The sequence below is a fragment of the Mustela nigripes genome, chromosome 3, assembly GCF_022355385.1.
Source record: "Mustela nigripes isolate SB6536 chromosome 3, MUSNIG.SB6536, whole genome shotgun sequence".
Lineage (NCBI taxonomy): Eukaryota > Metazoa > Chordata > Mammalia > Carnivora > Mustelidae > Mustela > Mustela nigripes.
Genome location: NC_081559.1, coordinates 195301877 through 195312127, shown reverse-complemented (window position 1 = coordinate 195312127; position 10251 = coordinate 195301877). Strand labels below are relative to the sequence as shown.

Here is a 10251-nt window from a genome sequence, read left to right as displayed (position 1 = left end):
TCTGAGCCCTCACCCTGGTCACACTCTGAGCCCTCACCCTGGTCACCTCTGAGCCCTGACCCTGGTCACACTCTGAGCCCTGACCCTGGTCACACTCTGAGCCCTCACCCTGGTCACACTCTGAGCCCTCACCCTGGTCACACTCAGCCCTGACCCTGGTCACACTCTGAGCCCTCACCCTGGTCACACTCTGAGCCCATCACGGCTTGTGTCCTCTCCTTTGTCACTCCTCTACTTTCGGGACCCTTCGTTCTTCCTCTGGCCCAGGTCTGTTCAGAGCTAGTGGGGGCAGAGGAAGGTAACAGGCCTCCAAAGAGTCACCGGTCCCTGCTGCCTCCCGCAGCCCCCACCAGCCCCCATAAATGATGCCCCCACAGGGTTGGGCTCAGAGTTGCATATCCTAAGTAGCGTGGGGTTGGGAGGGAGATGCCCTGTGACCTTGGACAAGCCCCCCCCCTTTCTGGGTGCCAATTTCCACATCCCCAAGTGAGAGTCCAGGCCTGGTTCCGTGACCCACATCAGTGATCCTGCTCCCCTGCCCCTGTAGGGTATCGCGCTCACCATAGGACTGGCTGCCGTGCGCCACCTGGACCACGTCTGGGCTGTCCTGGAGCAGTTCGGCCAGAGCACGCCCATTAAGTGGAGCCTCCAGAGCTTCTGCCTGCAGGTTCTGACTCTTGGGTGGCTGGGGGCCTTGGCAGGGGGCCGGGGCATCAGGACTCCCGCCTTCCATGAGGGTCCGGGCCTCCCAGAGGGTCTCCGGGGACAGTTAGGGGCACAGGCTTTGCAGCAAGCATCCTGGCCTCCAGTCCACCTGCACTGTGCTCCTTTCTCCTCTTGAATGACAGCCACCCCCGGCTGTTGGGGTGAAAACGGGCCTGGCATTGAGCAGGTGCTCCAGTGACGGCTCTCGCAGAGGCTGTGATGGCTGCTGTGCTCATGAATGGGACTTGGGCCACGGGCCCTGCCTGAAACACGAGACAAGGGCCTGGGCCCCTGTTGGTGGACGGCACGCCCACCCCATCCTCACTGCTCCCCGGATAACTCCCGCAGGCGCAGCAGTGCGTGGCACGGCCCGAGGGCGCGCACTAGGACTAATGGGGAAGAATCAGAGTCACCACTAGCAACAGACACCCCAGCAAGGGCAGGCCGCCCCCTCAGGGTCCCGCAGCCGGCAGGTGGCAGAGCAGGGACTGGGGCCCACATCTCAAACCAGAGGGGGCCTGCTCCTGATGGGCAGTGGAGCCATGTGACCCTTGGCTGGTATCTGACGAGTGTCTTGGATGCCCCCCCCCACTCTCTGGGTCTCCCTTGGGTCTGAAGGAGTGCCCCATTCCCATCTGTCTAAGGTGAGGCCTGGCCCTGCCAGGCCCCCAGCAGCCCGTGTGCAAGGGTTGGAAAAGGCCCCAGGCAGGGAGGGTGAGGGATGGACTCTGGTCAGTTCTGGGGAACCCCACAGGCCCATTCTGGGTCACCCTCTCTGGTCAGTTCTGGGGAACCCCACAGGCCCATTCCAAGCCCCCAGAGAGACAACTTCATCTCTCCTATTTTCCTATTGAGGTAAACTGAGTCTCACCAACACTCAGAACACCGTCCTGCAGTACCGAGCTAGGGACCAGAGTATTTCCTGTCACCGCTCCCCCGGGGACGGGCAGGAGGGCTCTGACCCTCCATGTCTGCCCCTGCTGTGGTCAGAACTCAGAGGACCCGCGGTGGAAGTGGGCCAGCAGCACCGTGCTCCTCGCATACGGTCAGGTGGCAGCCAGGGCCAAGGCGCACATCCTCCCGTGGGCGGACAACATCGTGTCGCGGATGGTCTTCTATTTCCACTATAGCTCCTGGGTACGGCTCCCCAGGGCCACCCCTCTGGAGCACAGCCTCGTCACAGCCCAGGCCCCAGCAGAACCGGGGCCGGCTATCTAGGACTTCCCAGGGCCTTGGAGCCCTGCTCCCCACTTCTGCCCCGCCCTGGAGGCAGGACGAGCCAGGCCTGGCCGCCTTGTTGTCCCACCAGCTCACCCCATCACCCCCCCAAAGCCACTGGAGGCTTCCATGATGGCCCCGGCCTTCCCTCTCTGTGGTTTTCACTCTGGGGCATCGGAAGGCCAGGTGACTCCCACCCCACCCCCAGGACAACATGGCCCTTACTCAATACTCTGCATCTGGGGCGTCTATCCAGGCCACAAGGGCCAGGCAGCCCTGGGAGGCCATCGCCTACCCCAGATCTTTGGTGCTGAGGAGCCACACATCGAGGGAGGCTGGACGCTGGGCTCCTTACAGCACTGTCCTGATACTGAAATGTTGCCAACATATTCACAGTTTAAACAAAACCACACAGGTTCCCCCCACCAAAGCCCCACATATGTGGCCTCAGTCGAGGCCTCTGCTGTACCCCCTCAGCAATGCCCTGTAGCCACATGTGACACTCTCTCCTGCCCTTCCTGTGCCCCCCTGCACGCCCTGTTCCACGGCCTGACCCCATGCCAGGACGAGACCCTGAAGCAGAGCTTCCTCACCGCTGTCCTCATGCTGGTGGGGGCCATCAGCCACAACGAGGGAGCCCACAGCTACGAGTTCGCCCAGATCTCTGAGCTCCTCGAGTGTCTGATGGTGAGTCCAGGTCTTGGGCCAGAGGAAGGGCCTCAAGGGACCAGCAGCATCCACTAGAGGCAGGTGTGGCCAAGGGGTAGGGAAGTTGGATTTCTGGGGTGTGGCTAAGCCCCTCAGAGGCTCCGGCAGCTGGGAGTACATCCATGCACCCCCCCTTGCCTTGGTTCCCCAGTGACCCTGAACTGGCCAGGAATGTCCACCTCACAGCTGATGCAGCGGAGGCCCAGAAAACCTGCACTATCCATTCTGCTAATACCACCCGAGCTCAGACCACTGCTCAGTAGAGATTTGGGGCTCACAGGACCCCAGAGTAGTGGAGGAAGCGTGCAAGTGATGGGCGAGTTGAAGCGTGATAATAACCATTTGCTGAGCCCCTGCTGACGCGGACACCACACTCTGCACACCTTGCCACACCCGTGTGCCTGCAACCACACTGTTATTTGTGAACCAACGAAAAGCTGGGGCAGTTTGCAGACTTGCTCAAGGTCATGCAGCCAATACGCAGGAAGCCAGGTCCAGACATGACCTGTGCCATTCCAAACACTGGGATCCAGTTCTTTCAGTGCAGCCGGGTCACAGAGGCCCCCATGGGTGGGGGAGAAGCTGGAGCACAGCCCTGTGGGTCCTAGGAGTACCAGGCACCAAGATCTTCAGGCAGGATGAGACGGGGTGTCAGGAGTGGGATAGGCCCAGGCCTGGATGACTCAGGCCCACCTGGGGGTCTGCAGGTGCTGTTGGAGAAGGAACCCCGGGACACGCTGTGCACCTCAACTCGCCAGCAGGCCTTTTACATCGTCGCCAGCCTCTGGTAGGCTCGCCGGCCCCACGCAGGGCCCTACCCCAGGGCAGGCCTGTAACAGGCCCTCAGTAAACAGCAGCCACTGTTATTAACCCCCACCCCAAAGAATGAAAATTTGCTAAAACAGAGCTGCTGAAGTCCCCAGTGGTGTAACCAGGGCTGGGGTGAGACTTTGCAGGACTCGCAAAGTGACTTCTCCTAACCAGCCACACAAGTCCCTTACAAACCCTCGGGAAACTCCCCCGTCCAGGAGGCCGCACAGGCCAGGGAGGCCGACGTGTACCCTTGAGTCTCTGGTCGAGAGAGGGACAGCATGAGGGGCTGCTGCTCGGGGCTCGCCGACTCTCTCTGCCCCAGCCAGTGCTCCCGCTGCTGCCCCCAGCCCCCGCACTCCTCTCTCACTGCCCTCTACCTCCAAACAGTAAGCTGAGGCCACCCCTGGACTTGGAGAGGAAGTCACGGGTTCTGTCCGTCTGCCTGCACAGCATGTTGGCCCTGCCCCTGCTGGACGTCCTGGAGAAACACACCTGTCTCTTTCTAGAGCCACCCAACATACAGGTGCGAGGCTGGGACAGGGTGCCCTTCAGTGAGAGGGGCCCCAGCTCTGCCCCCAGCTGCTCGTGGCTTGGGAGGGGGTGTGGGCTTGACAGGCAGGGCCTCCGCCCCCCTGCAGACAGAGCTAGGAGACCCTGGGCATGTTTCCTAACTGCTTGATCACTGTGGAGATGCTGGTGTGTGAAACTCGGGATGAAAGCGGACACTGGCGTCCCGTGTCTGGTGCAGAGGATGCTCTGTGAGTGGGAGTGTAGGTGGCCTCTGTCCCCGCCAGCCCTGGGAGCAGCCCTGGGCTCAGTCACACCTATGAAGCTGCTTAAACCAGTCACCCCCCACCCAGGCCCCAGCTGGCCCACCCTTTGCTGGGCCGGATCCCAACCACCTCTGGGGATCTGTTAAGCAAAGTCTCTGCTGCTGGAGTGGGCACCCATCTCCCCGGGGCACCACCAGCCCCTGATGCCTAAGTGTTTACTATAAAGGGCAGGGAACTGGTGTTAGCTGAGCACCTGCTAGGTGCCAGCTCCCATGGACATGACGGTTCCCCTTCCCAGCAGCACTCGGCCTGTGGGCGAGGAAACCACCTCAGAGAAATGGAGGTGTCGGTGGGAGAGGTGGGCTCAACTCCACCCCAGGCCCTGGGCCCTGATCGTCCCACCACAGCCCGAGGCTGGGTCCAGACTGGAATGGAACGGAAGCAGCCCCCGGGAAGGCTGGCACTGGCCCCCACCCCCACTGCAGGACTCCGGACCGTCACCATGGCCAGATGACAGCGTCATGGCTGGCTCACCCAGGCAGCTTAGGCTGGTGCCAGACACCAGGCGGGGGCTCCTGTTTATTCCCATTCCGTGTGCCCCACCACCCTGGCAGGTGGAGCTGGCTTCACGCCCAGTTCTCAGGTGACGGAGATAGGCACAAAGAGCTGGAACGAGTTCCCCAGGGCACCCGGGGAGTTGATGGCCAGTGCCCAGGGCTCTGCTCTGACGTGCTGTCCCAGGGAGGAGGGCTGGGTACTTCTTGTGGCTGCCATCTTCCCCGAGCATGCCCGGGGAGCCAAGCAGCAGAGATCGGGGGCCTCACGTGAGACCCAGGAGTCAGGACCATCTGTATCATTTGTCACAACCAATGCAAAAGGAAACTGGGTCCTTGTTTAAAGCTGGTAAGGAATCTCAAGGCGGAACCCCAAAGCGCTAAATCAAGTAGATCCTCCCAGGCTCCAGGTCTCCAGCAGGCTGCCTGCCGGAGAAGCCAGCCTCACTGGGAAGGAACCGACCTTGGCCACTGAGAAACTTGTGACCTTGGGCAGGCCTGACCCAGACTGCCACGGCCCCGTCTCCTCAGCTTCTGAACAGAGACTGGGACAGGGCCCTTCCTGGGTCTGATGTAAACACACACAGTGTGCATCCTGGCCTTGGGAATGGGCAGGAACAGGCACCACTCCTGCTGAGAGACCCGCGCACTCCGGCCCTGCGGCGGGCCTTGGCACTCTGTCGCTGCTGGGGTTTGGCGGCTGCTGACCTGCTCCATGTCCCCTCACAGACCCTCTACAACAAGACCGCAGAGGCCCTCGACCAGATGCTACAGAGTTTCATCATACAGAACCCCACGACCGACGAGCTGCACTTCCTGCTGTCGGTGAGGGCCGGCAGCCACACGGCCGGGTCGGGGAGGCCCAGGCGGGGCAGAGGACGGACGAAGGAAGATGTCCCAAAAGAGGCAGGGCCTGAACCTGGGGTGGGGAGTGGCTCTGGGACGTGGAGGCTTCAGACCTGGCCATCTTCGGGGATCGCCGTGTCTCGGGGCAGCTGGAGGGTGTTGACAGCAGGTGCGATGGTGGTACGTGGGCCTTGAATGCCACACGTCAAGGGAACGGATGAGGACATAGGCCTTGACCTTGGCTGGGACCTGCCCGCCCTCCCAGAGAACTCATTCTGCAGCCCTGTCTCCAGCTGCGAGGGGACTCACAACCCGACACCCCCACTCCCTCACTGCCCCCCAGGGCTCTCACCTTGATAGGAAGGAGACCAGTCAACAGGCAGGGACAGTCCGGGGGCAGGGGAGGAACCAGAGAGGGGACTCTGGCTCTGTGGGAGGGTCGGAGGTCAGGCCCAGTGGAGGCGCCTGAGTGAGAACCAAGGAGGTCCCTGCGTAGAGAAAGGAAGGGAAGCGCCGAGCAGGCCGAGGGTGTGGCAGGAGCAGGTGAGACACGCGGTGAGCACAGGGACCAGAATGGAGAGAGCTCCGCATGGCTGGAGCACGGGGAGGGTGCTAAGTTCGGGAGGGGGGCAGGTGGGGTAGGGTCAGGTTAGGTCAGCAGGGCCAGACCTGATCCGGCCTGGGAGCCTCGTGGGGGCGAGGGGAGCCGCTGAAGCAGGTGCACAGAGGGAAGTCGAGGTGTGAGCCTGGCCGGGGGTGGGGCGGGGGAGAGCTCTGCATTTGAACTGCCGCGTTCCCACCGGGAATGTTGGTGACCACCCACAGCGACGCGGTGCTGGGAGCGCCTGTGTCTGCCACCCGCGGAAGGCACAGATGCGGTCATAGCACACCGCTGGGTTCCAGAATCTCCAAACACCGTTTTAGAATCACTAATTGTAATCATCTATAGCTTTAACAAAGAGGCTCAAATTGGGCCTAAAACTGTTCAGAGTAACGGCTGGAGGATGCGTTTGTATTCCCCTGTCATTCTGCACGTTCAGGTTGTGCAGAGAAAAGCACTGTTTTGAAAAGGGGTGCGTGTCGCCAAACGGGATGAAACCAGGAGCCTCGAAGGGCTCTGAGCAGGGAATGCCTCCTCCTCTCCAGCGGGGCTGCAGGGAGCACCTGATCGGCTGGGCCAGGGCACAAGGAGAGCAGAGAGCTGGACGGGGGCGTGGTGGACGCCGAGGGGGCGGAGCCTTGCCCGGGGTGGGTGGGGCCTGAGCCGAAGGGGGTCGGGAGCCTTGGCGGGGGGCGGGGAATGCGGGGCGGGGCGGGGCCTGGCTCTGGGCGGGGCGGAGCCTTAATTGCCAGCGGCGGAGGCCAAAGGTGCTGGGCCTGAGCCAACTCCCCCGCCCCCCCGCCCCAGCGCTGGGCTGAGGTCGGGCTGGCCCCGTGGAGCTGGCCGATGCAGGGGTCCGCGGCTGCAGCACCCCCTCCCCTCCCCTGCCCACCCGCAGCACCTGTACCTCTGGCTGGCGTCGGAGAAGGCACACGAGCGGCAGCGGGCTATGCACAGCTGCGTGGCCCTTCTCAGATTCCTGAGCCAAAACCCCTACCTGGATGTGAGTATCCAGCCTTCCGGCCCCCCTTCCCACACCCGCTCTGCTGCCCCAGCCAAGCCGTCCTCCTCCCAGAGGCTGACAGGCTCGTGGAGCTCAAGGCCCCCGGACTTCTGCCGCCAGGACGGGTGGATCCCGGAATGCCCTACGACATGACCACGTAACCCCCTTTTTACACAGGAGGGCACAAGCTGGGGCAGGAATTGGGGCTCCCTACCCAGTCCGCCCCTCTGGGCTCTGAACCCTGATGCCGGGACCCCTGACCCAGGAGGCCGGGCTCCTGGCAACACCCCGTGAAGCCTCCGGCAGCATCTTCCACACCCTGAGCCTCCATTTCTCGCCCATGAAAAGGGAGGAAATGAGCCCTCCTCCGAGGGGTACCCTGGGAGTCAGGGGAGGTGCTCCCCTGCCCCAGCCCCGGGTCAGGGCTGCTGCATTAAAATAGGATTCCTCTTGATTTCTGAGTTTGGGGAAACCCCTTATGTGTTGCCCGGCGTGCCCTGGGCTGCTGACTGTAGTGGCTGGGCCGGGTGGGCAGAGCCCGGGCTAGGGGTCCTGAGAGCCGAGCCCCAGCCCGGCCACACAGTCGGAGGATTTCTGATGCCAGCCTTGCTGGGGTGAGTGTGCAGCAGGACGGAGACTCACGGGAGGGTCTGAAGTCACTGGTTCCCATGTTCTCACCACAGCCAAAAGAGGACTTCAAGCGGATTGGGCAGCTGGTGTGCATGCTGGGGATTTTGTGCCAGGACCCGGACAGGGCCACCCAGCACTCCAGCCTGGAAGGAGTGGGCCACCTCTACCAGCTCCTGAGGTGCCAGAGAGGTGAGCCTCTGAGGACCACCACAGTGTGACCCGCTGCCACCCCAACCACGGCCTCAGCTGGGACCACGCCCACACTCCTAAACGCACCCTACCCCGGATCTGCCCCGAAACCCACCTCTAATCCCAGCCGTAGTCCTGTGATGTCCCCCATCCCAGGCTCACGCAGACTTCCATCCCCAGATGAGCACAAGCCTGACCCTGACTACCAGTGACCCTGTCCTGACCCCTCCCGTCCCCTCCTAGACCCCAAGCCTACCTTTGCCCAGCCCTCACCCTGTCCCACGCTCACCCCTGGCCAGCGACGGAAACTTGGAAAGTGGAGGTGCAGACCCCGGAGCAGCTTTCTCAGGCCCACGGGGATGAGGCTCCCGTCTGGAGCTGCGGAGACCAGAAGACAGCTCCGCCGGCCTCTCAGGAGCCTGTGTTCCCGAAGGACGGCGTCCTCCAGCTCAGCAGCTCCCAAGTCATCAAGGTCAAAGCCCTTAGAAGGGTGGCAGGTCTGGGTGGGGAGGTACGGCCACGCTCTGCTCTGACCCCCAACGCCGTCCCCTCTGACAGGGCTTCCAGCTGTTGGTGTGGCCTGGCTAGACCCAGGGGGTCAGAGCCTGGGCCGGGTGTGAGTATTACAACCAACGCTGGGATCTCCCCTGTAACGTTGGTGATTCACTTAGAGCGCTTGGACGAGTCCCTGGCCCTTGGCCCGGGACTGGGGAGTTGGGAGAGGGAGAATGGGAGGGTCAGAGACAGACCCTGAGGTCAGCGGCCTGGGCTTGAGTCCCAGCTCTGTCCCCCCGGCTCTGTGACCTAGACAAGCCCCTTCTCCTCTCTGAGCCTCTGTCTTCTTCTGTAAAATGGGTGGAATGGTGCTGTGAACTCCCGGCCAGGACGAGCACCCAGTAAAACGGTGCTTTCAGGAGGTTCCCATGGCAGGTGTCCTCTGAGACACCATACGACTCCTGCCCTGAGTCTGCTTTTTGCAGGAGGAGCACTCTCTGGAAATATCCCCACGTGCCTCATTTCCCAGGGTCCTCTCTTACTCTGAAAGCCAGGCCCTCCTCCTGTAGAGGTGAAACATGGCTTCCCTTGCCCTGTCATCTGGTCTACCTCAGCCAGCTCTTCCTTGGTCAGCCGCCAGGGCGAACCCAGGAGTTCCCCGATGTCCCTTCCATCACCCCAGTGAGATCCTGGAACTTTGTGACACTCCGTGCCCGATGTGACTTGTGTTCTCCTCTGAACGTGAGCGAGGCTGGGACCCAGCATGTGGGCTGGTGTTGACCGGACGAGCCGTGTTTCGTGGAGCCTCGTGTTCTGAATGGTCAGTTCATGATGGCTCTGACACAGTGACTTTGTGGCGCAGTGTTGGTGTTGAGCCCGTGTCTAGTGAAGACCCCTGTATGTGGCACACTGGTCAGTCTCCCCCTGTTAGACCTTGAGCCCTCCAGGCCAGAAGCAGGATCGTGCCAGGGCCCAGTGCTGGGCCTGGTGGTAGAGACAGTCTTTAATAAACACCCACTAAGTTAAAACAGATCGAACCAGATGAGGAAGCAGTCGGAGCCCCAGCAAGGTCTGAATCCAGTCCTGGCTGACTCCAGTGTTCTCTGCAACTGCAGTGAGCCATAGGGTTGCAGTCGATTAGAGGTTGAGTATGGAAAATCCAAAGCCCTGGGGCCAATACATCAAGTATTGATGTATCAATATTGTATACACACACCAAGTAAGCCTAGCTTGACTTCCGTTTACACCGAAGAACATGGGCTGGGGGCAGAGGTGGGGCAGGGCAGGAGGGTTCCCTGGGTACCAGCTCAGAGGGAGCCGGGGGTAAAGAGGCCCCAGGGCTTCAGATTTTCTGTACTAAACACTCAGGCTCTCAGACCGGCTGAATAGGCCATCTGTGTCCTGCCCTGTCCCACCACACAGGGAGTGGACGTTCAGCTCTGGCTCTCTCTCCTTGGACAAGACACAGGGACGGACAGGAGCACAGAGAGGAGAGAGGATGGGAGGGTCTGCTGATCAAGGGTTAGTGGATCTGGGAAGGTTTGGAATGGAGAACTGACCTGGAATCTGTCCCCAACTCTGGATCTCAGGTACACTACATCTTCATCACCATCATTACCACCATTACCACCACCACCGCCGCCATCCCCATCACCACCATGGTTCACCATCACCACCATCACATCACCACCACCGCTACCACCACGACCGCCATCA

General features: G+C 61.7%; 1 protein-coding gene across 1 annotated transcript in view; it reads left to right on the top strand.

The window, feature by feature from the left end:
- The window catches only part of LOC132013300 (maestro heat-like repeat family member 5), a 66528-nt gene that overhangs the window by 29795 nt on the left and 26482 nt on the right, over nucleotides 1-10251 (top strand). The window contains exons 9-19 of the mRNA XM_059392971.1: nucleotides 548-667; nucleotides 1696-1842; nucleotides 2488-2610; nucleotides 3339-3418; nucleotides 3832-3969; nucleotides 4219-4237; nucleotides 4735-4756; nucleotides 5457-5596; nucleotides 7117-7221; nucleotides 7905-8040; nucleotides 8340-8512. Coding sequence (XP_059248954.1) covers nucleotides 548-667; nucleotides 1696-1842; nucleotides 2488-2610; nucleotides 3339-3418; nucleotides 3832-3969; nucleotides 4219-4237; nucleotides 4735-4756; nucleotides 5457-5596; nucleotides 7117-7221; nucleotides 7905-8040; nucleotides 8340-8512 — 1203 coding nt within the window. The remainder of the gene's footprint in view (nucleotides 1-547; nucleotides 668-1695; nucleotides 1843-2487; nucleotides 2611-3338; nucleotides 3419-3831; nucleotides 3970-4218; nucleotides 4238-4734; nucleotides 4757-5456; nucleotides 5597-7116; nucleotides 7222-7904; nucleotides 8041-8339; nucleotides 8513-10251) is intronic.